This window comes from Stenella coeruleoalba (genome assembly GCF_951394435.1).
Source record: "Stenella coeruleoalba genome assembly, chromosome: 4".
Taxonomy (NCBI): Eukaryota; Metazoa; Chordata; class Mammalia; order Artiodactyla; family Delphinidae; genus Stenella; species Stenella coeruleoalba.
Window position 1 is genome coordinate 510004 of NC_137149.1, and position 27166 is coordinate 537169.

At 46.5% G+C, this 27166-nt stretch overlaps 1 protein-coding gene and 1 long non-coding RNA gene across 2 annotated transcripts; one reads left to right on the top strand and one right to left on the bottom strand.

Annotated features, from left to right (window-relative positions):
* The first annotated feature begins 149 nt into the window (after positions 1 to 149).
* On the top strand, positions 150 to 14350 carry LOC307186103. Its single transcript, XR_013828249.1, has 4 exons — positions 150 to 264; positions 790 to 1001; positions 2047 to 2078; positions 13775 to 14350. It is a non-coding gene; the product is annotated as an uncharacterized lncRNA (long non-coding RNA).
* LOC307186102 (transmembrane emp24 domain-containing protein 11) lies at positions 1273 to 25413 on the bottom strand (the record flags this gene model as incomplete). Its single annotated transcript, XM_079920785.1, has 5 exons — positions 1273 to 1694; positions 2477 to 2623; positions 3309 to 3434; positions 14252 to 14352; positions 25164 to 25413. The coding sequence occupies 5 exons, from the start codon at positions 25411 to 25413 to the stop codon at positions 1545 to 1547; spliced, it is 774 nt and encodes a 257-aa protein (XP_079776911.1). The 3' UTR covers positions 1273 to 1544.
* Positions 25414 to 27166: the final 1753 nt, after the last annotated feature.

Consider the following 27166-nt stretch of genomic DNA (forward strand, 5'->3'; position numbering starts at 1 on the left):
GAGGACCTGGCCTCGCTCTTTCCAACGCTGCAATCTCCAGCGATTCTCCTGAGGGCAGCGCGTTATAGTCCACGACCTATGTGGGCCCCCGGGGAGGCGGCGCCGAGGTGGGTGCGCCGGGACGCCGGCGCAGGCGCAGAGCTGTGGGAGGCCGCTGCACCTCACAGACCGACAGCGGGCCGCCAGAGTCAGGTGAGACCCACGCCTGAGGGTTGGGTGGAAGTAATCACATGGAGGCGGGATGTGCATCGACCTTGAGACACGGTGAGCTGAGCGGACCGACTAGGTGGACCAGGTGGCCCCTCGTGCCCTCCATTTTGCGGGGCGTGGGGAGGTCAGGGGGAGGGCCCCTCGGTGCTCGCCGTACTGGGAGTGGGAGGCGTAGGGTCCTTGGGGCCCCGGAGGATGAGGGCCGGGAGACAGGAGGGACCAGAGGAACAGCAAGGGGGTCTGGGCCGTCGGAGGTAGGGGATGGGAAACTCTGGGGCCGGGGCATTAGGAGACCTGGTAGCCCAGGACGAATGTCAGGATCACGATGGGGTGTGAGTGGGGCCCGGGGCCCACTGTCCGGACCCCATGGTCGAGGTGGGCCGGGTCGGGCCAGGCGCCGTTGCTTGCCTCTAACACGCACATGTGAAAAGGCTTGAGCTGGGGGAGGTTATTTCGCTTTTAAAAACGGTGGATAGGGGAGTTGGTGGAAGGGACTCTCTGTACTGGTTTTTGTAACTTCTAGTGAGCTTACGCTTATTTTAAAATTTAGAGGAAATAAATGGAAGTTGCTTTCCCTAGAATTACACTCCTCGCGGGATGCCCCATCCTCTCCAAAGAGCAGTTTCCATCCGCCTATGGAGGTGGATCAGAGTGGGACCCACTGAGAAAACTTGGTTCAGAGAAAGTCTCTGGGCCATTCACTTGTGTGGAGAAAAGTGGCCATCTTTCAGGGAAATAGAGAAATGCAGAGATTCAGGACCACTCGAAGTGGAACGCCATGGGGAAACGAGGTACTCCCTCTGTCCCGTGCTGTAGCCATGAACCTTGTGTGGCCATTGGCCTCTGAAATGTGACTGGTCCAAATTGAGATGTGCTTTGATTGCAAAATACACCTGGGTTTCTAAGACTTCCTATCAAGAAAGGAATGTAAACTACCTCATTAATAATTATGTATTGATTACATGTTAATGTGGTAATATATTTGATCTATTGGGTTAAATATAGGTCACTAGGATTAATTTTACTCTTTAAAAAAAACTTTTTTAATGTGGCAACCAGAAAACTTAAAATTTACATATATAGCTCACATTTATTTCCGTTGGACAGTGCTGACCTATACCAATTTTAAAATAAGACCTGGATCATGTATTTATTTTATCAAACTCAGAAGCCACATTGTTAAAGTGACATTTTATCAGTGTTACAATGATATAACATCAATTCCAACCTCTGATGTCTTTGAAATCAGAAAAGTTATGCACACTTATGAATATATTTTGATATTAACTCAAACATGCAAGGTAGAAGGTAGTTATTTGCCTTTATTAATATTTTTAAACAAGTTTCTTAGCTATGAAGAATTCTTTAAGGTACTTTATTTGGAAAATTCCAACTGAGATAAAGATTAGTGTTTGTGCAAAGGCCCACCATAAAACGTTGCTGTTTGTATCTTCACTGGTCATTCGAAATTCTTCTTCACGGTCCTACGCAGAAGAGAAATAGGCAGGTTAAGTTTCTTAAGGTACTTCATGCATGAATTTGAGGGGAAGGTGCTGTATGCATTCAGGGTACTTCATGTCACCCAGGTAATCTCTTATGCCAAAGTGCAGTATCATTTTCTAAGCCAAGGGATGTTGTTAGTCAAAGACAAGGAAGAGTCAACCTTATAAAACACACTTTTGTGTTTTGGCGTAAAGTATCAGGTATTTGATCTATTACTTTATATGTTTTATTTGTTACCATCAAACAAAGTGAACATTACCTAATTGACAGATGTTCATCATTCAGGTTCTTACTTTACTTTAAGCTGGGCACTGTGCTCATTTTATTTTCCAGATAAAGAAACAGAAGCTCAGAGACGACAGAAGGTTAGTGAGTGGGGGGGCAGATTTGAGCCCACGTCTGACCAGGGTCCACTGAGCACAGTGACCCAGGAAACGCATAATGTCACAAGAACAAAATGGTGATTTAGAAAGTGGGCACACTGAGACGCTGCGGCCATGTGGGGTGTGTTTGGAAATGCTTATTTATTCATTCTGTGAGCTCACACCCCAAGGCGAGTGAGCCACGGTCCCCTTCCTAGAGGAGCTCATGGTCCAGCGAACGGTGAACGAGCGCTGTCCCCGCATCCCCTGCATGTCCACGCAGTCCTAGCTCTGAGGAGGCCCGGGGAACCGGCAGTTTACTCTTTCCTTGGTTCGCGGGCTTCGTGGAGAATTACGTACTGGGCAGGAAGAGGGAGCATAAGCTGAATAGGCAGACTGACCCTTTGATAGTTTTGTTCTTTGACTATTTGCTCCATTTGCTCAATTAGATGTTCAAGCTTGAAGCTAACTTCATTAACTTTGTCCTTTGCTTGAGCAATGGCTGCATCAAGGTCATGTTCTCCAACTCGAATATCTAAGTGGATCCGCTGTGCAAACAGTAAAAAGGAAGAAACATGTTTTTAACGTGGCTCACTCTTTTTCTTTGCTTTTTCCCTCCTTGTGTCCTCCCATTCCTTCCTTTTTCTCCACTCTTCCTTTTTGAGAGCAAACACTACTTCATTCTCGAGCTCTCTATTTTTCTTCACCGCCACTCTATTCCCTGTTATACCCAGTAGTCTTTCTTTGTAATAATAATGCATTAAACAGTACCTGCTGACCTGAAAGGGTACTTATATTAACAATAGACTGTTAGGCAAGAGCCTTTGCCCCTGAGAGAATTTGATTTACTCAGGAGAATGTTCTTTACATATAACTAAATTTCTGATGCTAAAGTACAGATTCTCTTCATCTGTTCTCAGCACATTTAGAAAATAGCCAATCACCATCTACCATGTAAGAGTTTTATTTATTGGAATTCCATTATTAATTCACCCTTCAGCCTTCAATTGTTTTCAAGCCTGAATAATCACAGTTCTCTTAAGCTTCCCTCCCAGTTCTCATTTTTCAAGCCCTTTAATCAACTCCGTGGCTCTCCTTTGAACCCCTTCCAAGCTCTCCAGCTCCCTCTTTGGTTGCTGTGCTGAGGTCTGGGTATAATGGTCTGCATATCATTGTCGCGCCTGAATAGTGCTGACGCTGCTCATCACCAAGTACTCGGAGGCACGTACTTACCAGCTTACTCCCTCCAAATGACACGAGCCTCGTAGAATTAGACTCTAAGCAAATGATGTGTTCGCCAGGTGAATGTGAAGTGAAGTAGAATGTTCCCTGTGGGCCATATAACTTTGACAGTAATACCTAGGATTGAGGATTTCCATAGTTTAAGTTTATTATTCTCTACTTTCCATTTAAAAAAAATCATCCCCATGTAATCTAGTGAAAACTGTGCAATTCTTAAAGAAGAAATCAAGTGGCCAATAACATGCAAAATACTCAGTCTTGCTGGTAATCAAAAAAATACAGACCACAGTAAGATATTCCTTGTTGGTTTTCAGATTGGCAAAGACTTACAAGCACCTGGGGTGGGGACAGTATGGAGAAATACTATCTCTAGACACTGTTCTGGGAATGTAAGTTGAACACCCGTTTCAGAGAGTGCTTTGGCCAAGCGTATAACACCATTCACCCAGCAGCGCTACATACAGAAATTTATCCTATGGGAATGCCCAAATGGACAGTTATATGTAAAAGGATATTCAGTGTGATGTTATTTATTTAAAAAATTGTGTTTTGAAATAACTAATACCTTTGAGTGTGGATTGATTAAATTTAGGCAAAGCCAAATGAAGAGGTGCTAGGTAGCAGTAAAAGAGAGATTACACCCATATCTATACGAAAGGTGTCCACAATATTCAGGGATAGTCTGTATAGAATCCTATTTTTGTAAAAAGTATCGTTTGTAAAACTACACGTGCTTAGAAGAAGATTCTAAAGAATATATACCAAGTTATTAGGCAGTTATATTTGTTGGGGAACTTTGACTTTTCTGCTTAGTACATTTCTGTATTGTCTGGCATTTTAAAAACAGGTATAGGACTTCAAGTCTGGCATATAAGGAGCTTGGAAGTTGTCCCTCTGTCTTAAAAAGTAAAAGCTGCATAGAAAGAAAATCAGTTCTTAGATCTGTCAGAGAATTGAGGTCACAGGGTAAACTGCCCCCAAAATGGGAGAGGCGAATGCAAAGAGTCCGAGCTTAGCCTGAGCACAAACCCCTGTGGGAACCAGTACGGGTTCCTTTTACCCAGCACATCACGTCCAACTTTCAACAACAACAGAAAAATAATAAGACATACTCGAAGGCAAAAACCGCAGTTTGAAGAGACAAAACAAGCCTCAAAAGCAGATTCAGATATGGCAGGGATGTGGGAACGATCATATAAGGAACTTAGAAAACCTATGATTAATAGTCTGCGGTCTCTAATGGAAAGAGTAGACAACATGCAAGAACAAATGGGTAGTGTGAGTAGAAAGATCAGAATTCTGTGAAAGAATAAAAAGAAATGCCAGAGATCAGAAACACTGTAGCGGAAATAAAGAGTGCCTCTGATAGACTCCTTAGCACACTGGACAGGACTGAGGAGAGACTCTCTGAGCTTGAGGATATGGCAACAGAAACTTTCAAAACTACAAAGCAAAAACAGACTGGGGGAAAAAAGGAACAATATCTAAGGACTACAGGACAACTATTAAAGGTGTAACATACACATAACGGGAATACCAGAAGGAGAAGAAAGAGAAAGCAACAGAAGAAATATTTAAATAAAGACGGAGAATTTCAGATTAGTGTCAGACACCAAGCCACAGAGCTGGGAAGCCCAGAGAACACCAAGCAGGATAAATGCCAATAAAACTACACCTAGGCATATCATATTAAAACTGCAAATATCAAAGATAGACAGGAAATCTAGAAAGAAGCCTTATTTATAGAGGAGCAAAGCTAAGAATTACACCCGACTTCTCCTCAGAAACCATGCAAGCAGGGAGAGAGTAAACATTTAATGTGTTGAGAGAAAAAAACTCACCAACCTAGAATTCTGTATCCTGCAGAATTCTCCTTCAAAAGTAAGAGAAAGATTTTCTCAAACAAAAGTTGAAGGAATTTGTCCCTCATAGACCTGTCTTACAAGGAATGTTAAAAGTTATTCAGAGAGAAGGATAATGATATTGGTCAGAAACTCGGAGCTACGTGAAGATTGGAAAGCATTAGAGAAGGAATCAGTGAAGGTAAAATTAAAACTTTTATTTTTCTTATTAACTGAGTTAATAGATACGTCTTTCAAAATAACAGCAATGTATTTGATGATTATAGTTTATATATAAATGAAATTAGCAACAGCAAAGATGCAAGGGATGGGAGATAAGAATTAGCATTACTTTGTTATTATAAAGTACTTGTACTACCTGTGAAGTGATATGGTGATATTCAAAAGTGGGCTTGGAGTAGTTGTAAATGTATATTGCAAACTCTAGGGCAACCACCGACAAAAAGTTAAAAGAAGTATAATTGATAACTATGAAAGGAGATAAAATGGAATCGTAAAATAATTAAAACCACAAGAGACAGAAAAAGAGTGGAAAACAAAAATAGGAACAAATAACAAGGATGACAACTAGAAAACTAATAAATATGATGAATATTAACTCAGCTGTATCAACAGTCACTTTGAATGTCAGTGGTCTGAATGCATCAATTAAAACAGATTGTCAGAGTGGATCCAAAAAAAAAACCAAAACCCCGACTATGTATTGTCTACAAGAACCCCTCTTTAAATATAAAGACACATATATATTAAAAGTTAAGGGATGGAGGGACTTTCCTTGTGGTCCAGTGGTTAAGACTTTGCCTTCCAATGTGGGAGGTGCGGGTTGGATCCCTTGGTTGGGGAACTAAGATCTCACATCATGGCCAAAAATCCAAAACATAAGCAATATTGTAACAGATTTAATAAAGACTAAAAATGGTCTACATCAAAAAAATCTTTAATTAAAAAAAAAGGGACGGAGAAAGATGTATATGTCAACTTTCAGCTAACCTTAATCAAAAGAAAGCTGGAATAGTTATATTAACTTCAGACAGAGTAGACTTCAAAACAAGGAAAATTATCACGGATAATTACATAATGGACCATAGTAATAAATAGGTCATTTCTCCAAGAAGACAAACCTTAATGTGTATGCATCTAACACCAGAGTGTCAAAATACATGAAGCAAAAACTGATAGAACTGCAAGGATAAATACAAGAATTTAGTATTATAGTCGGAGACTTGGATACTCCTCTATCAGAAGTGGGCAGAGCCAGCAGCAGATCAGTAAGGACACAGTTGGACTCAATGGCACCATCAACCAACTGGATATAATCAATATCTGTAGACTACTTCATCCAACAAAGCAGAATGCACATCCTTTTCAAGCTCACATGGAACACTCACCAAGATAGACCACATTCTGGGCCATAAAACACACCTTAACACATTTAAAATAATAGAAACCATACAAGGTATGCTCTTAGACCATAATGGAATTAAAGTAGAAATCAATAACAAAAAGATAGCTGGAAAGTCCCCAAATATTTAGAGATTAAACAGCATACCTCTAAATAACACATGAGTCAAGAAAGAAATCTCAAGAGAAACTAACAGTATTTTGAATTGGAAGAGAATTCTGGGAAGATGGTGGAATAGGAGGCACCAGGAATCTGTCTCTAGGCAACAATTACACTGGAAGAATCTGTCTGATGGAACTGTTTTGGAACTCTGGAGTCTATTGAAGGCTTGCAACTTCCAGGGAAAGACTTGGATGGTAAATTGTGGTTAATTCTGGTCAATATCAGCTCTTAGAACAGTGGCAGCTGCCTACCTCCCACCCCCCACCCCCTGCCAGCCACATGGCAGGCAGCTGCGCAGGTGTTCCTGGAGCAGTTCCCATGCATCTTTTAGAAGCCAGGGTAGGCAAAAAGGACCCTGTCCTCCAAATATCAGGGTTTTTTGTTTTGTTTTTTTTTTTTTTGCAGTGCGCGGGCCTCTCACTGCTGCGACCTCTCCCATTGCAGAGCACAGGCTCCGGACGCGCAGGCTCAGCGGCCATGGCTCATGGGCCCAGCCACTCCACGGCATGTGGGATCTTCCCGGACCGGGGCACGAACCCGCGTCCCCCGCATCGGCAGGCGGACTCTCAACCACTGCGCCACCAGGGAAGCCCTGTCAGGGGTTTTTGATGTCATCATATAGAAGGGATTCTCAATAAGATTAACAAGATTTCTCATCAGAAACTTCGGAGACCAGAGGCAGTGGCGGATACATTCAAAGTGCTTCAAAAACCCCAAACAACCAGAAAAGGCCAACAAGCACATGAAAAGATGCTCAGCTTCACTGACCATTAGGGAAATGCAAATCAGAACCACAGTGAGGCACTACCTCACACACATCAGAACGGCTGCTATACAACAAACAAAGAACGTACTGGCGAGGATGTGGAAAAATTTCAACCCTTGTGCATTGTTGGTGGGAATGTAAAATGGTGCAGCTGCTGTGGAAAACATTATGGTGGCTCCTCAAAAATATAAAATAGAATTATCATATGATCCAGTAATTCCACTTCTGGGTATATACCCCAAAGAATCCAAAGCAGGGTATCAGGATATCTGTACCCCCATGTTCATGGCAGCAGTGTTCACAATAGCCAAGACGTGGAAGCAACACAATGTCCACTGACAGGTGGATGAAGAAGCAACATGTGGTACATACATAACAGTGGCATATGATTCAGCCTTAAAAAGGAAGCAGATTCTGACACGTGCTGCAGCATGGGTGAACGTTGTGGAAATTATGCTTACTGAAGTAAACCAATCACAAAGAGACAAACACTGTATGACTCAACTTATACGAGGTATTTAGTCATAGGGGAGTTATTGTTTAACGAGTATAGAGTTTCAGTTTTACAAGATTTAAAGAGTTATGAGGATGATGATTATACAACATTAAGAATATATTTAATACCACTGAATTGTGCACTTAGTAATGGTTAAGATGATGAATTTCATGTGTACTTTACCACAATTTAAAAATCTCAAAAAATATTTTGAACTGAATTAAAATGAAAATCCAACTTAATCAAAACTTGGGGGATACAGTGAGAGAAGCATTTACAGAGAAATTTATAACATTGAACACATATATTAAAAAGAAAGAAAGGTCTAAAATTAATCATCTAAGCCTAGGAAACTAGAACAAGAAGAGCAACTAAATCCAAAGTCAGCATAAGAAGAGAAATAAGATCCGTGCTGAGAAAGCTAATGCAGAAACCAGTGAGAACAGGAGATACGCAGAGAAAACCAGCCAACAGAAAGCTGGTCCTCTGCAAAGATCAGTAAACCTCTAGGGAGGCTAACTAAGAAAAGAAGACCCAAGTTAATAACACCAGAAATGAAAGAGGAAGCTTACTACAGGTCTCACGGACATCAGTGGGGTAGTAGAGGAATACGATGAGCAGCTCTGTGCTCACAAACGTGGTAACCTGGATGAAATAGACCAATTCCTTGAAAGGCGCAATTTGTGAAAACTCACACAAAAATAAATAGACAGTCTGGATAGGCTGAGAGCTAGTAAAGAAACTGAATTGATAATAACTTTCCAAGCAGAAAGCACCAGGCCAAGATGGGTTCACTGGTGAATTCTACCAAAGATTTAAGTAGGAAATCAGACCAATTCTCTACAATCTCTTCCAGGAGTAGAGAGAATACTTTCTAAATCATTTTCTGAGGCCATCATTAGCCTAATACCAAAACCAGAGAAAGACACGAGAAAACTATGGACCATTATCTCTCATGGACATCGATACAAATATCCTCAACAAAATATTAGCAAATTGAATCCAACAATGTATGAAAAGAATCAGGCACCATGACCAACTCAGGTTTATTCCAGATACGCAAGGCTAGTTCAACATTTTAAAATCAGTTAATGTAATTCATCGCATCAACAAGTTAAAGATCACTTGATCATAACAATAGGTGTAGAAAAGGCATTTAACAAGATCCACCATCCATTCATGGCAAAAACTCTCAGCAAACTGAGAATACGGGAACTTTGTCAATTTGATTTAAAAAATCTATAAAAACCTTACAGCTAACATACTTCATAGTGAAAAACTAGAGGCTTTCCCACTATGATCAGAAACAAGGCTAGGATTTCCTCTCTCACTATTCCTTTTCTTTTTTATTATTTATTTATTTTATTTTTGGCTGTTTTTGGGTCTTAGTTGTGGCATGTGGGATCTTCATTGCAGCACATGGCCTCCTCGCTAGTTGTGGCCTGCGGGCTTCAGAGTGCGTGGGCTCAGTAGTTGTGGCACTCGGGCTCCAGGGTGCATGGGCTCTAGTTGTGGCATGCGGGCTCACTAGTTGTGGCACGCAGGCTTAGTTGCCCCACGGCATGTGGGATCTTAGTTCCCCAACTGAACCCGCATCCCCTGCATTGGAAGGTGGATTCTTAACCACTGGACCACCAGGGAAGTCCCTCAGTATTCCTTTTCAATATCATACTTCAATTCCTAGCTAATGCAGTAAGAGAAGAAAAGAAAACAAATGGTATACAGGTTGGGAAGGAAGAAATAAAGCTGTGTTTGTTCACAGATAACAGGATTGTCTATGTAGAAAATTCAAAATAATAAAACTTACTGGAACTAATAAGTGATTATAGCAGGGTTGCAGGATACAAGGTTAATATGTTAATCAGTTTCTCTGTATCAGCAGTGAACCAAGTGGAATGTGAAATCAAAAACAATACCATTTACATTAGCATCTCCCCCAAATGAAATACTTAGGTATAAATAAAACAAAGTATGTTTAAGAGATATATGAAAAAAACTAAAAAACTGTAATGAAAGAAATCAAAGAAGATAAAATACATGGAGAGATGTTCTGTGTTCATGCCAGGAAGACTCGATATTGTGAAAAAGTCAGTTCCTCCCAACTTAATCTATAGATTTGACACAATCCCAGTCAGAGTGTCAGCAGGTTATTTTGTGAATATCTTCAGGCTGATTCTAAAGTTTCTATGGAGAGGGAGAAGATCCAGAAGAGCCAACACAATATTGAAGGATAAGAATAAAGTCAGGGGACTGACGTTCCTGATTTCAAGACTTACTATAACTGTGTAGCACTGGGAACTCTACTTAATGTGCTGTGGTGACCTAAATGGGAAGGAAATCCAGAAAAGAGGAGCTATGTGTGTATGTAGAGCTGATCCATTTTGCTGCACAGCAGAAACTAACACAACATTGTAAAGCAACTACACTCCAATAAAAGTTAATTTAAAAAAGCCTTACTATCATGCTACAGTAACCAAGGTAGTGTGGTATTGGGGAAAGAGCAGACAAAGAGATCAGTGAATCAGAGAGCCCAGAAACAGACCCACGCAAATATAGACCCACTGATCTTTGACAAAGGAGCAAAGGCAATACCATGGAAAAAGGTGGTCTTTCCAACAAATCGTGCTGGAACAACTGGACATCCATATGCAAAGAAATGAATGTAGACACAGACCTTACACTTTTTAGAAAAATTAACTTAAAATGGAGCATAGGTCTAAATGTAAAATGCAAAACTATAAAACTATTAGAAGGTAACATAGAAAGTCTAGAAGACCGTGGATTCAGTTATGACCTTTTAGGCACAACACCAAGAGCACGATCCATGAAAGAAAGAATTGAGAAGCTGGACTTCATTAAAATTAAGCTTCATTAAACATTTGACATTAATGTTGAACGTTGAACGTTGAATTTCATTAGAATTAAAAACTGCTCTGCAGAAGAGAGAGCTGTCTGTCTCTCTGTCAAGAGAATGAAAAGACAGGCCACAGACTGGGAGAAACTATTTGTAAAAGACGTATCTGATAAAGTACTGTTATCCAAAATATACAAAGAATTCTGAAAACAACAAGAAACTGAACAAATTAATTGAAAAATGGACAAAAGATCTGAACAGACAACTCACCAAAGAAGACATATAGATGGCAGATAAGCACATGAAAAGATGCTCCCCATCGTATGTCATTAGGGAATTGCAGTTAAAAACAACGAGATACTTCACACCTATGGGAATGGCAAAAATCCAGAACACTGACAACACTAAATGCTGGCGAGGATGTGGAGCAACAGGAACGCTTGTCACGGCCGGCGGGAACGCAGAATGATGTTCCCATTTGGGAGACGGTTTGGTGGTTTCTTACAAAACTAAACATACGTCTACGTACAGTTCTGCAGTTGTACTATTTATTTACCCAAATAAGATGGAAACTTATGTCCACATGAAAACCTGCACACAAATGTTTACAGCAGCTTTATTTATAATAGCCAAAATTTGGAAGCTACTAAGATGTCCCACTGCATGTGAATGGATCAGTAAACCATGGTATACATCCTGACGATGGAATATTGTTCAGTGCTAAAAAGAAATGAGTTATCAAGCCATGAAAAGACACGGAGGAAACTTAAGTGCATATTCCTAAGTGAAAGAGGCCACTCTGAAAAGGCTGCCTGCTGTACGACTCCAGCTGTATGCCATTTTGGATAAGTCAAAACTGTGGAGACAGTAAAAGGATCGGTGGTTGCCAAAGGTTAGGGAGGGGGGAGGGATGAACAGACGGGTTCTGGAAGATTTTTACGGGCGTGAAACTACTCTGTTGATACTATGATGATGGATACATGTCATCACACATTTGTCAAATCCATAGAATGTGCAACGCCAAGAAGGAGCCCTAATGTGAGCCCTGGGCTTTGAATGATGTGTCAGTGCAGGTCATCAGCTGCAACAGCTGTGCCATCCCAGGCCTGCTAGTGGAAGAGGCTCTGTTCACGTGGGGGCAGAGGACGTACGAGAACTCTGTACTTCGTGCAGAATTTTGCTGTGAACCTAAAACTGCTCAAAAAGATAGTCTATTAAATCACTTTAGAAACAGGTATGTATTACACATAGAAAAATGCAACCAAGATTCTTTTTTTAAATCTTTCAATTTTGATTTGGAGAAAATTAAAGGATCTTGCCATGTACTTAATTTCACTTAACAGAGTGTTGATAGGGAAACTTTGGTAAATGCAGCGGCATTCAAGGTCAGGTTTGCATTTGATTTCTAATTTTCATGAATAACAGAGTTACTCTTCCCTGGAAAAATATGCAGTGATGACTCATCACCTGTTAAATTCCATTTCTGACCCTTAGTGTTGGGTCAGGGTTCTACAGAGTCTGCTTCCAGTGACTATTCACGTCAGCAAACATGTCAGTCAGCAATGCCTGTTAGTTTGGTGTGTTGGAAAAAGACATGCTTGAATTTAGACCTCAGTGTTTCCACTTGCTGATGATGTGATCTTGTATAAGTCATTTTACCTCTCAGGACCACAGTTTTCTCTTCTACAAAATGGAATAGGAATATTGGACACGGAATAAGGGACAATGGAATACAAAATGCATAGTTTGAATGGTGCCTGTATATTGTCATTGTCTGCCCTGCCTACCCTACCAGCCATGTTACGCCTTGGCCTGCCAGTCACCTGCCGTAGGAAGGGACATGTGTTCAGGTTAGCATCCGAGAGTACCCTGCGTCCAGGCACATCGACCCGGGTAGGAGCAGTCCGAGCCCTTGGCGGGGTGCTGTTCAGGATCTTCAGAGAGGATCTTAGCTCGTTAGGAATGTTAAACCAGAGCTGTGTCTGGTCCTCTTACTTCCAGAGGGAGAGAGCCTTCCTGAAAATCAGGCCTTTGGGGTGAGAATTTTCTCTCTCCTAGGCCCGTGGCAAATATCTGTTGGATGTTTGCAGAATGAAAACACTTCTCCTCCCATCTAGAAGGGGGTATTGTTTCGAGTAAATGTATTTTTTGGAGAATGAAACAGCTCTGTCTTAAAAACAGTGAACAGGTTTTTCTGTGAAGCTGTTTTGTCCAACTAAAATTTGGGTTCTGGGTTTAACAAGCTATGCAGACATTTCCAGATCAGTCATGAAAGGTTACAGGGAAGGACAGCAGAGAATTCTGTTTTGGTTTAACTGGGCAGGAAGTGAAGGAGGCGGGGGTGTCAGGAGGAGAGGGTAGCTGTACGAGAATTAGGAAAATGGCCCCAGTGGAACTGTTGCCAGGGAGGTGCCTGGTGTACCAGGAGAAGGCTGCTACAGCGGGCCGGAATCAGGTGTCCGGTCCAGTTGGAATGGAGTCTCCTGGGCTCCACGTGAGTGGGGGCGTCACAGTGTCTGGCTTGAGCGCAGCCCTCATGAGGACAGGAAATTGGGCCTGTCTACATCAAGTACCCTCTCCTTGCCAGCTAGAGAGATGCCTGTCTGTTCTGTGAGGCTCTGCTCCACCACCATCCTGCTACGTCATGAGCACATCCCCAGGACAGCAAGTCCAAAGGGAAGTAGTTCCTGCAGTCACGTTGGAATTATTGGACGGAGCAGGTCACAGTCCCTTGAGCTGGCACGGTGGGGACAACATCTGCTGCGACCGTTGGACAGAGGAGAAAATGGAGGGTTAAAGCAGCCAAGTAACCCCTCGAGGTCCAGCTTGTAGATGACCGTCTGCACTCACACCTGCCTCCGACCCCAAGATCCACATTCTTTCCCTTTGACCGTGGTGCCTTTTCTACTCTGCAGCTCCCAGTGAGGAGGCGCCCCGTGAGGCCAGACAGACCCAGAGGCAGCACTCCTACAGAAACCCCACCAGACGGGCGGAGGGAGAGGCGGCCTAGCCGACCCTCGTGTCTGGGTGAGGCTGCGGCACCTGCAGAGCAGGCGAAGCCTGGCCCCGCACGACCAGCGGGATGCATTGGCCCTGTGGGTTCCCTCTGCCCAGCAAGACCGACAAGACCTCGGGATGATGCGTGCGAGGCCTGCCCTTTGTACTGTCTCTACCTTGTGTGTTAAGGAGCCTCTGCTCCTCAGCTGGACTGTAGGCCCGTTGAAGGCAGGCGTCTGTGTCTTGGTGCAGTGCCTCTGTCAGGGCTACACATGTCAGAAATGAGATGCTGGACAGTGAGCGCTGTGTGGAGATGTGAAGTGTGTGGGTGTACATGACACGTGGCTTTTTAGAAAACAAAAGATTTCAGTAGCAAGACAAAAAGTGTGTTTTACCTCATCATCGTAAGTTGTAACAGTCACAACCATTCCCAGACCAGGAGCAGATTCAAGGAAATCGTGTCTGCCCAAGTCCCACTGTTGTATCTTGAAAGTCCCTGTTTCAAAAATATAAGACATTTATTTTTATTTATCTTTTTTAAGTCTTTATTAAATCCCATTGAGAAACATACAACTAGTAAATATATAACGTTGAAGATGTTATATATGCCACAAGAAGAAGCAACAGACGGGGTGGGAGTGGTAGGGGACTTGGAAGCATTATGTGGGGAAGTCAGGGAAGGCTTCTCTGACATTTGAGCAAAGACCTGAAAGGATAGGGGAGTAAAAATATATCCGCTTCTATAGTATTTGTTTATCACATACATGCAGATTACATCCATATCTACCTATACATCACATTCAGTGCTAATTGTGTGCCAAGCACCGTTCTAAGAAACTTACACGTGTAATCTGAATTGTCATGACAACAGCGCTATGCAGGTAGCTAATATTTTATGACGATTTTACGTGGGATGACACTGAAGCATAAGGTACTGTGCCCGAGGCCACGTACCCAGCAAGTAGCAGAGTCAAGATCCAGTCTAGGCAGTGTAGTGCCTTTTTCCTTACTACCTCGTGATGCTCCCTCCACTGGTGAAAGATCGTCCCATGCACGAGGACATGCAAAGGTCCTGGGGCAGGAGAATGCTTGGAGTGTCCAAGGAACAGCAGAGTGCTGGAGTGAAGTTAACAGGAAGAAAATCACAGGAGATGCGGCTGAAGGGGTAACGGGCCAGATCGTGGATGGTCTACAAATCCTTTTTAAAATTTTGGGGAAAGGCTTCCCTGGTGGCGCAGTGGTTAAGAATCCACCTGCCAATGCAGGGGACACGGGTTCGAGCCCTGGTCCAGGAAGATCCCACATGCTGTGGAGCAACTAAGCCCGAGCACCACAACTACTGAGCCTGTGCGCTAGAGCCTGCAAGCCACAACTACTGAGCCCGCGTGCTACAACTACGGAAGCTCGTGTGCCTAGAGCCCGTGCTCCGCAACAAAAGAAGCCACCGCAATGAGAAGCCCGCGCTCCGCAGCAAAGAGTAGACCCTGCTCGCCGCAGCTAGAGAAAGCCCGTGCGCAGCAACAAAGACCCAACAGACAAAAATTAATAAATTTTAAAAAAAGACCCTATTCCCCCCCCCCAAAAAAATTGGGGGGAAGCAATTGGGCAGGTGAGTGAAATGATGTGGCTTTCATTTGAAGATTTTTTTCACATGGAGTAAGGAATGAAGAAGGATAGGAGTGGAAGAAGGGAGGCTGTCATCATAGTCTAGGTGGCTTGGACCAGGTGCTAGTGGCAGAGGTTGTAAAAAGTGTTGGATTCTGTATTGTCCCTATTTCCCAAGGCGGAAACTGAGTGTCAGAGTCACAGCCCAAAGTCACACAGTGAATAAGCTGTAAGTGCAGAATTAGATCCGAGGTGGTTTGATCCCGAAGCCCAGAACCAGCCTGACTCCCTGGGAGGCAGAGGGAGACGCATCCCTGACGGGAACCTCACCCTGGACACGACCACACGGGCAGCCCTGGGGAGAGAACGGGTTTCCTGGGACGGGCGGGTGGCAACGCCCCTGAGCCCTGCCTGCACTTCGGAGCGGCTTCAGTTCAGGCCTCACTGAGCAGTCCTGGTTGTCTTGTCTCCACAAGTTTGTTAACTCTGTGTCGTGTACGTTATAGACTGTTTAGAATGTTCCAGCTGAAGAGGATCTTTAAAAAAGGTGTCATTGGTGATACCAGAAAAGATGGGGTAAGCCCATTCCACCCTATTTCTCCCGCTAATTACAACTAAAAACCCTGGGCAAAATGTCTAAAGCAAGTATCAGAAGACTCTGAAAGGTGGAGAAAAGAAGGTGACTGCCAAGGACTCAAAGTGTGACTCAGCTGTGAGTTCCCTGTCTGTCCCCCACCCCCATATCCTGGCCTGGGTGCTGGAGCAAACAGCAGTCCCCACGAAACTGAAAGAGAGGCAGGGAGGAGGAAAGAGAACCCGCTCAGGAGAAGTCTGCGCTCTCGTGCAAAAGGATCTGGAATAGGGTGACCCAACAGGATGGAACCCTTTGACTACACCCGCCCTACTCCAGACGAAGCCTGTGAAAGAAACGGCACCCTCTCCACGGGCTGCTTCATGTGGGGACTGGGGTGAAGACCTGTGGAGATGCCTGACCTGCACTTAGTGAAGGACAGTGAAGAGGCAGAGATGGGGAGGGTGACAGAGAGGCGGGAGCTGGAGAGGCGATCTTTAAATCTGTGTATGGGTGTCCTGGGCACACCCGTAAGCAGCCTATGCATGAGGCCAACCAGAATAAGTACAGCAGAAACTCTGAGAATCCAATCGTGGTGTGGAAAACACCCAGGTTTCAGATTGGCCCCTGGGTAGTACGCAAGCAGGGTAGGCCAGAATAGCAGTGCAGAGTCTCAGAGAAATAAGGTTAGGATGTGTGATCTGAAACTAAATGGGTTGACTACTTGTTAGAATAGAATATTTAAATAGGAACCAGAGTTATAATACTCAAAATGTCCAGGATACATTACAAAATTACATACCATGTCAAGAACCAAGAAAGCCTCAACTTGAATGAGAAAAGACAGCTAGTAGACACACCAAAATGACATAGACATTGAAATTATCTGACAAGAATTTTAAAGTCGTCATAAAAATGCATCAACAAGGAGTTTGAAACCCTTAAATGGAAAAGTAGAAAGTCTCAGAAAAAGAATAGAGATATAAAAAGAAATAAATGGACACATTAGAACAGGAAAAATATAATATTTGAAATTGAAAAATAACCAAATGGACTCAATAAAAGAATAGAGACGACAGGGAAAGAGTCAGTGAACTTGAAACTAGATCAATGGAGACGTCCCTGGTGGTCCAGTGATTAAGACTCCGCGCTTCCACTGCAGGGGGTGTGGGTTCCATTCCTGGTCGGGGAACTAAGATCCCACATGCCGCATGGCATGGCCAAAACAACAACAAAGAAAACCACAAACAAACAAAAAACTATAGATCAATAGAAGTAATCAAATCGGTCAATGGAGAGAAAATAGATTGAAAAAAAACCAAAACTCAAACAGTCTTACGAACTTGTGGGACAATAATCAAAGGTCTATAATTTGCGAGTCCCAGAAGAAAGGAGGAAGCGTGTAAAGCTGAGTAAACACTGGAGGAAATGATGGCTAAAGACTTCCCAAACTGGGGGAAAGAGATGAAAGAGATAAGCCTACATACTCAAGAAGCTAAGTGAACCCTACAAGGTCAGACTCCCCCAAATCTACCACCGGATACATCATGATTAAATTTCTCAAAACCAAAGAGGGGGGAACCTATGAAAAATAGCCAGAGGGAAACACTGCATTACTGATGGGGAAAAACAATTTGAGTAACAGCAGACTTCTCATCAGAAACATGGAGGCCAGAAGGAAGGGGCACATTCCCAAGTGCTGAAAGAAAAAGCATTGTCAAATCTATATCCACCAAAAATACCCTTCAGAATGAAGGCAAAATATTCTTAAGCTCAAGGAAAACTAAGGATTTTTTCACTTGAACACCTACTGTAAAACAATTGCTAAAGGAACTTCTGCAGACAGAAAGAGAACGGTAAGACGGAAACTTGGAATAGCAGGAATGAAGGGAGAACAATGGGGAAGTCAACACCGGGGAAACCACAATAGAGGATTCTCTTCCCCTTTAAAAAAAAGCTGTTTGGGGCTTCCCTGGTGGCGCAGTGGTTGAGAGTCTGCCTGCCGATGCAGGGGACACGGGTTCGTGCCCCGGTCCGGGAAGATCCCACGTGCCGCAGAGCAGCTGGGCCCGTGAGCCATGGCCGCTGAGCCTGCGCGTCCGGAGCCTGTGCTGCACAACGAGAGAGGCCACAACAGTGAGAGGCCCGCGTACCGCAATAAAAAAAAAAAAAAAAAAGCTGTTTGACAGTTGAAGGTAAAAAACAAAATCAACATTGCCTGGTGGTGTTCTCAAAGTATGTAGACATAATATTTACAACAACTATGTTACAGGGTGGGGGGCAGAGGGATTTACATGGTCATAAGGTTTCTGTATTCCTCTTGCTATGGTAAAATATTGATCCTTGTAGACTGTGGTAAGTATGTGTATTGTAACCCCTAGAGCAACCACTAACAAAAACTATACAAAGAGATACAGTGAAAAATACTATAGATAACACAAAATGCATTACAAAACATTCAAGTGACCCACAGGAAGGTACAAAACAGAAAATGGGAACAAAACCCAAAGGGAGCAAAAAGAAAACAAATAATAAAACAGCAGACCTAAATCCTGACGTATCAGTAATTACGTTACAAGCAAATGGTATAAACGGAGATAAGACAAAGATTGTCAGAATGGATTTTTTAAAAAATGAACCAACTATTCAGTCTTTGAGAAAATCACTTTGGGTATAATGCTATAGGTAAGTTAAAAGGATAGAAAAGACATCATTACGACAGTCAAAAGAAAGCTCACGTGGCTCTATAAATATCAGATAACGTAGACTCCACAGCAAAGGAAATTACCAAGGACGGAGCGGGGCCTTAACGTAATGATAAAGGGGTCAATTCAATATGAAGACATAACCATCCTACATGCATCAACAGTTTCAAAACACATGAAGTAAAACTGCCGAAAGGAGACGTGGACGAGTCCACCCCATGGGTCGTCAGCGCTCCTCGGCCGTGGACAGGGCTAGTGGACGTGGGAGAGCTGACTTGCACCGTCCACCAGCAGGGCCTGGCTTGGCACTTTTGGGATGGCCCCCAAACAGCAGGGTACATATTTCAAGTGTACGTGGAACTTTCACCAAGTTAGGCCACAAAGCCCTAAACCTGATGTGGCACCTTTGCTGAAGCAGCCGAACGTCCTGGAGAAAAGCACACAGCCAGGCAGGCGGACAGCGCCTGGAAATGCCCGCGTGGGTTCCCGTCCTCCGAGACGACGGTCTCCTCGGGAGCCTCTTCCAGCCCCTCGCCCGTCCGGGGCTTGCCTTGCCCACGTGGACGCACTCAGCGTCTCCGTCCTCCACCTCGAGCACCCTCACCCCGGCAGCTCACCGCCCTCTGCCTCCCCTCCCTGCCCTCTAGGGCTCTGCGCTTGTCACTCTCCCCACACTCACCATCCGCCCTCTTCTTGTCCGCGTGCCAACTGTCCCAGTGCCGCCCCCCCACCCCCGCATTTATTCTGGGAGGGGCTGGAGTCTGGGGACGTACGGCGTCTTCCTCTGTGGGCCTCCTGGGCCCGGACTGAGCGAGGGCAGAGCCCGCTGAGGATTTGTACGTGTTCGATAACGGGTTTTGAACGGATGCGCATCCTTGGCCCCTGGTTACAGCGCCGGTGTTCCTGGCCCAGAGGGAGGTGTTATGCCCTATGGCTACCACCAGGTGGCAGAAGAGTAGCACTGCTCGCGGGTGAATGGGCCCGGCGGTCCTCCCAGCGTGGACAGGACAGTCCATGTGACGGACGCCCGGAGCGGGCCAGGCTGCCTCACGTGTTTCTCATCAGGATAACAACGGTGTATACCCCTTGGGGTGTGAAGACCCAGTTAGTATTTGTAAACGGCTTAATGCAGCACTTATCACGTTGTAAGCGCTATGCAAGCACTTGATGAATTATTCCTTACGTTATTATTGGGCTTTTGATGTCAACGCCCATTAGGGCCTACAACCCTGGAAAGTCGGTATAATAATACCCACCTTTGCAGACGAGGCTACGGGACTTGTCTAACACCACCCAGAAAATAAAAGGCTGAGCCCGAATGAAAACTCCGCAGGCTCGGTTCCCAACTCAGCGCTCGGCCCCTCATCACAAACTCCACCCCGGCTCTGCACGCAGCCCCGGGCTGTGTGGCGCGTGTTAAGCCCCAGGTGTAGTTCTGGCAGAACTTCTGTGCTGACCTAGCTCCCCAGGGGCCCTTCCTCCTGGGGGCTCCACTCAGTGACCCTGGGTGGGCGCTATTGGGTGCCAGGTGTGAGCCGCGTGCCACAGGAGGCCACCTGCCTCCCTGGGACCCTGTGTGCGCCCCGTTCAGGCACTCAGCTCGTCCTGCGACCCCTGAGGTGGCTCTTTCTTCTGCTCCGGCCTGTGAGTCCTTGAGCCTGGAACTGAGGGCCATCTGAGTTGATACTAGAAAAGTAAAATGCATCTCTTGTAGGAATTTTAGAAAGTAAAAATCCCCTCCAGAAGCCTTTGGTATTCAGTATTATCCTTCTAACCTTTTTTCCCTGTAAGTACACATCGTATATTTTATAAAAAAATGAAATCATACTGTACATCTCTGATTTGGTTTTTCCACCCAATTTTTTCGTGACCATGTTTCTATGTCCTTGAATGTTCTTCTGTAACCTAATTGAGGTCTATTCAGAGAGCTGAAGAAAGATCCAGTGTCGTTTGTCCAGTGCTGAGCACAGAGCTCTACAGACAAACTGGCCACACAGTGTCTGAGGAACGAGAGAAGGAACTGGGATGGGCCGCCTGACAGGAGGGGGTTCAAAGCCAGCTCATCCTGTTGACCCGGGTGCAACGTGGGCATAGAAAGCAGCTGCTCCCAAGAGTCGCCGTGAATACAGAGTGGCCTCTTCCAGGCGCTCCAGGCTCCCCGAGCACCTTGGCTTCCCTCTGACCTGTGAGCCTTTCTGAGAGCCTTCCTGTGTGGAGGGAGCGCAGGAGGGGACGTGTCACTGACACGAGAGCACACACTTCCTACGCCACACACGCCATCAGGGTACAGTCAATGAGTCATTGCCACTAACTCACCAGCCGAAACATTGCTGGCGCCCCAGACACCCCGCACCCTCACCACCCGTCCCCGGAGGCCGCCAGCCCCCTGGCTTGTGAAGACAGCGTTTTTGTGTCTTTGTACTTTATATAGTGCGTGTCCTCCTGTGAACACCGTCAGCGTGTGTGGGGGTCCGTCCGTGTCACATGCGGTGGAGACCGTCCCTGTTGCGGCTGCTGAGCGCCTCGTCATGTGAACGGTTGGCTTTATTGTCTGTCTGTCCGTGGATGGGCACTGGACGGGCCTGGTTTGGGCCATCTTGGGTCGTGCCTCTCTGAAGGTTCTTGTGCAGCTGAGCACGTGTGTGCATTTCTGTTGGGCATGTCCTGCATTTACCCAGCTTGTGGACTGGGCCTGTGTTCATCTTCGGGGGGGCACCATTTTGGGGGTGAAGTCTGCAGCCTGGAGCGGGGGTGGCGGTGCACACCTACCGGCACACTCGGTTTTCTCACCGGTGGGTGCGTGGCAGCGTCTCATGGGCTTTGTGTTGCCTGGCGGGCACGGAGTCAAGCGCCTTTCCCCCCCGCTCCTGGCCGTTTGCGTTCCGCCTCCTGTGAAGTGTCTGCTGCTCTTCAGCTCGCGTCTCCCTCCCGTGGATGGTCCCCTCCACGCTGGTCCCTTCCGTGCAGAGGTGTGCATCTCAGTTGCACACTCGTCTGGGTGTCAAAGTTGTGTCACCAAGGAGAGGCCGGACATGCAGACACGTCTCCCGAAACCGTGTCTGTAGAATCCGGGGGTGTCTGCAGACGGAGGGCCTGGGGCAGGCGGGGCGTCCAGAGACGTTGGTGCCGTTGAGACGGCAGAAAGAGCGGCCGTGACTCTCATAGCTCGTGCGCCCCGAGGCTGGAGCGGGGCCTGGGAGGGGTCCCGAGCGTCAGAGGCAGCGTGTGGGGTGGGGCCCAGCCGCCAGCTCCTTTGCTGGGAGGTGGGAAAACTCTGGGGGGCTTCTTAGCCAACTACTTTTTAAGTTTTTTAAATTGTGGTAGAACATATATAACAAAATTTAACGTTGTAAGCATTTTAAGGTGTGCAAATCGATGGCATTAAGGATGTTCACTTTGCTGTGCAGCCGTCACCATCCGTTTCCAGAACTTCTCCACCAAACAGAAGCTGCACCTGGTTAAGCAGTAGCTGCCCTTCCCCTCCCTGTCTAGCTCCTGGTCACGTCACTCCTACTTCTTGATTTTTGAATCTGACTCTTCTAGGGACCTCGTACAAGTGGAACCACACAGCATCTGTCCTGTTGCGTGCTACAGTGGGTTCTGAATTTCATTTTTATTCATTTCACTCCTTTTCACGACTGAATAATATTCCACTGTGCCATGGACCGCATTTTGTTCATGCATCCGTTTGTTGACGGACACGGGTCACTGCCTTCTTTGGCTGTTGTGAATGATGCTGCCCAGACGAGGGGTCTGAGGGTCTGTCTGGGTCCCCAGCCTCACTCCCAGGTGTCCTCTCGGCGGTGGGGGCACTGGGTGGGCATCTGCAGTGCTGGCTCACGTTCCCGAGCTCCCCGGGCTCAGTCTGAGCCTGGCCTCTCTCCCTCCTTCCCCTGGGGGACGCCCCCTTAATGAATCACTTGCGCTTGACTCCTTGGCTCGGAGTGGGGGGGCTTCAGCAGGCACCCAGCCCTTGACCCCCTGAGGTGTGGTGATGAGCGATGATCCTCGTTTAGCTTTGCTTCTTCCTCCTCCATCTCCTGGTCTTGCTGAAGGTTTGCACTCTGAAGAAAAAGAACTACAGAACCCTGGAGACTTCGGCCGAGTGCAAGGGTCATGTCCAAGGACCCCGTGAAAGGGAGCGACCAGGAGCGAGACTTCATTGCTTCTGAATTCGACTTCTTTTCCTTTTAATGAACAGCCTCCCACACAGGATCGCTGTGCTCCGCGGTACTTCTCGCCTTCTCTCAGCACCTGCTTTCTATAAGAACTGACAGCCTTGTTTAAAAAGTGTTTCCGCACTTACCTGGTGGTGCAGTGGTTGAGAATCCGCCTGCCAACGCAGGGGACACGGGTCAAGCCCTGGTCCGGGAAGACCCCACATGCCGCGGAGCAACTAAGCCTGTGCGCCACAACTACTGAGCCCACGTGCTGCGTCTACTGAAGCCCATGTGCCTAGAGCCAGTGTTCCACAGCAAGAGAAGCCACCGTAATGAGAAGCCTGCACACTGCAATGAAGAGTAGCCCCCGCTCGCCGCAACTAGAGGAAGCCTGTGCACAGCAATGAAGACCCAATGCAGCAAAAAAATAAATAAATGAAAAATAAATGAATTTATATTTTAAAAAAGTGTTTCCAAGGATCAGCAAGTAGGTGGTTGTAAAGCTCGTCGGGCCAGCGGCGGTCACTTACCCCACAGCCCCCCAGAGCTCCCTCATCCCTCTCGTCCCTCTCCTCCTAAAAACCTCGCCCCCTGTGTTCATTCAAAATAACCTGGAATTTATCATTAAAGAGCATTACTAAGAGGAGCTAAGAGAAACAGTATAAAAGTACACAACATATTTGACTTTGAAGTTTCCAAGCAAATTTACAGAGCGAGGATTTCTAGTCCTGCGCTTGGCTGCAGTGCCCTGCACTGGCACGGTTCACAGGTGCGCAGGTGGGTTTGTCTCCCTTTCAGCCTCCAGCAGAGGGATTCCAGGCTCTCCTCTGCTTCTCAGGAATTTCCTTCCTTTCAGGGAGGGGTTGGAGCCAGAATCAGGGCCACGCCTGCTTCTCTGGTACCTTCGGACAGACCCTGGGAGGCCGAGTTGACAGGTTGGAAACAGAGTCCAAGAGGCTGGGAGAAAGTGGGACGCACGCCTGCAGCTGGTCGGGGGCCAGGTGCTCCAGGCAGGTGCTGCCTCCAGCTCATGGATAAGGGGACGAGGCTCAAAGTCGCCACCAAGCTGCTGGCAATGACGGCGATGGCCGGCACAGCTCTGTCCTCCTGCGGTGCCCTGCGCGGCCTCCGCCCGGGGAAGGCGGCAGCCTACTTTTAGTCCCGAGGAACAGAATCACGCTTTTAGGTAGATTTGACTAAATGACTGGCTCTGAGGTCATCTCTCTTGGACGTTGGAGACGGTGTGTTTCATCGGACTTCATAGGGACTCAGAGATGTGAAGAGAAAAGGCATAGCTGCCGTGTACTCTTCCTAGACTTGGGCCACCAGGCGTGGCCTCAGGTCCCCACAGATCCACAGAAATTCTAACATTTGTTTTTCCATTTTAGTGGTGATCTAAACATTAAATCTAGCATATTCTGGATTGACGCTTCTTAACCAGGCAGGGTTTGACACGTGCATTTATGATCAAGTATCACTCAGTGAGAGGCAGGGATTTGACAGGCAGCGAAGGTTCAGGGATAGTTCAGTGAGACAGGAGTGGACACAGTTATTTGGGGTGCGGGCAGCCTAAGCGCGGGGAGCCCACGGCGGTCGGGAATGTGTTCGCGCTCAGAGCAGACGGGCTGAGCTAAGGTCCTGGCTGCGGACTTCGGGGCTTGCAGCGCACAGCGAACAAAAAGCAGAGAGTACATGTGCAGTGGAATTGTTCACAAAAAGGACTTTTAAAGGAGATGTTTAGGAACTGTGTCGAGGGGACGCTGTTACAGCATTTGGCGCATGTGAGTAGCAGGCTGCTGCTTAACTCAGCCTCTGGAAGCTGAAGTTCAGAAGACACACTGACCTCTGCTGCTTTGTCTCGTGTTCCTGGACCCGTCTACAGACCTCACTTATCCTTTGAGAATTCAACCACAATTAGCATGATTAACGGCATCAGAGATTGTTTTACTTAAGGTAACCTGACAACTGGAAAAACAAATCAAGCTTGGATCCTGGGGTCCTGTGTTTGGGTTTCCTGTTTTACGAATTATGCAATTCCCTCTTAAGGCTGTTTTCAAGCCAGTTCTGCATAATTTGCTAATGTGTCTCGAGAGAAAAGCGCACAGCTTGAAGCTCTCTGCCAAAGAGCATGCACGTCAAGCGGATAGCACGTCCAATAAAGATGTTAGAAACAGAAGAGGTTAGCGCGACACCACCGGAGGTTAGCGTGACACCACCGCAAGATGACATCTCGAGTTCAACGTTCAGCAGAGTTCATCTAACCCACCTGTTATCCAGGTGTCACTTGGAATGTCTTCTATTATGCATTTCTCCTCTCTTTCCCCTACGTGGAAATAAAAAGCCGTTGAAAGTGAAAAACAAAAACTCAAAAGAAATGTTAACGTTTGCATTTCTGTTGCTTTTGCCGCCTCTGGTTCTGCTTCTTTTGCAGTGGATCCGTTGCAGGTGATACTGCTTACCGAGTGCTTACATTTCATTGGACAGCTTTGTAAATTGATTTTTGTGAGAAGTGACATATGGTGGCTGCCCTTGGGCAGGTGATTGCAGCAGGTCCCAGAGAACAAGATCAAAGACGCCTGAACCCCGGGACCTTGCCAAGCGTGATGACATCAGAATTCCTTTGGATCGGTTCCTTTTAAGGATTTTGAAATGTTCCAATGGAATGAAAGACAAAGTGAGGCCAAGGGACAAGCCATGGACACCCCGAAGCGCCTCACCCGGCAGAGGCCCAGAGATGGCCTGAGCTGTGCGGGAGTGACCAAACGCAAATGGCCATTCTCTGGTCGCTTCCACTGCTTGGCGGGAGGTGGGGGGAGGAGGGAGTGAAGGCTGCTTCGGGGGGGAGAGAAACGCAAGTCCGCCGGGCCTGGGAAGGGGTGAGAGCTGGAGTCTAACAGAGTCCTCACCCCAAACTCTCTGAGTCTCTGTTTTCTCATTAAAAAACAAAACAGTTAAAGTCGCCCAGTGTGATTTATGATGTTCTTTCAGCTCTGGCACGCAATGTTTTCTTTTTAAACCTTTTATTTTGAAATATTTATAGACTCAGAAAAAGTTGCAGAAATCGTACCCATCGCCCAGATCCCCACAGCGGTAACATCTTACGTGACCAGCTGACTGCACAGCCGTCAAGGAAACCAGGACTTTGACATTGGCAGAGTGCAGCTCACTAGACTACAGACCTTACACGGATTTCATCAGCATTTGCACACTCATTTTTTGATGAGACTCAGAGAGTTTGGGGTGAGGACTCTGTTAGACTCCAGCTCTCACCCCTTCCCAGGCCCAGCAGACTTGCGTTTCTCTCCCCCGCGAAGCAGCCTTCACTCCCTCCTCCCCCCACCTCCCGCCATTTTTTAAAAATGTGAGTGTGCTGTCAAAAGAATGCTTCAGCAAGTAATTACGAATACTCTTGAAACAAGTAGAAAAACGGGGAAAATGCAGCATTGCTTTTGGATTAAGAGATTAGGCTCCTATGGCTGGGTTGTTTCACTGACCTGCTTTTTAGCTGTGAGAACACAGACAGGCCAGCAGACCCCAGGGTTGTCATCTGTAAAGCAGGGAGCTAGTGGTAGCACTGACCTCACAGCAATGTGGTTGGGCCTAGGTGAGGCCGGTAGTAGGAGGTCCTAGCTCTGTGCCAGGCACACAGTAGGCCTTCAGTGCAAGATGTGCACGGTGGCCTTTCTGGCACTGGGTGGGGCGGCTGCTGGGTGCATTCCTAGTGGGAGGCAGTGGCCACCAGCCACAGGTCCTCTGTCTCTGTCTCCACCTGTGACCGCGCCCCCAGCCCTCCTGGCACTGGAGCCCTCCTCCTTGTCGTCAGGGACCTTGCTCTATCGGGGGCTTCAGCCTTTCCCTTCCTGTTGACCCGTGTCCTCCACGCCATGTCCCTCCCTGACCACCCGCGTAGTCTGTTTGGGCTGCTACAACCAAACACCACAGACCGCGCAGTGCACGGTTCTGGAGGTTGGTTGGGTTCTGGTGAGGGCCTGCTTCCGGGCTGCAGAGGGCCACACTCACACTGTGTCCTCATGTGACAGAATGGGCGAGGGGGCTCTGTGGGGCCTCCTGTGAGGCACTGGTCCCATCCGTGACCTAATCGCATCCCAGAGCCGACCTCCTAACACCGTCATGTTGGGCGTTAGGGTTCCAGCATACGAATTTTGATGGGACATTTAGACCATAGCAACCACCATGCTTTCCCTTTGAGAAGGGCTACGGGGTGGTGTTCACAGCCCAGACGTGGGCCCGTCTGGAATGCCTCCTCAC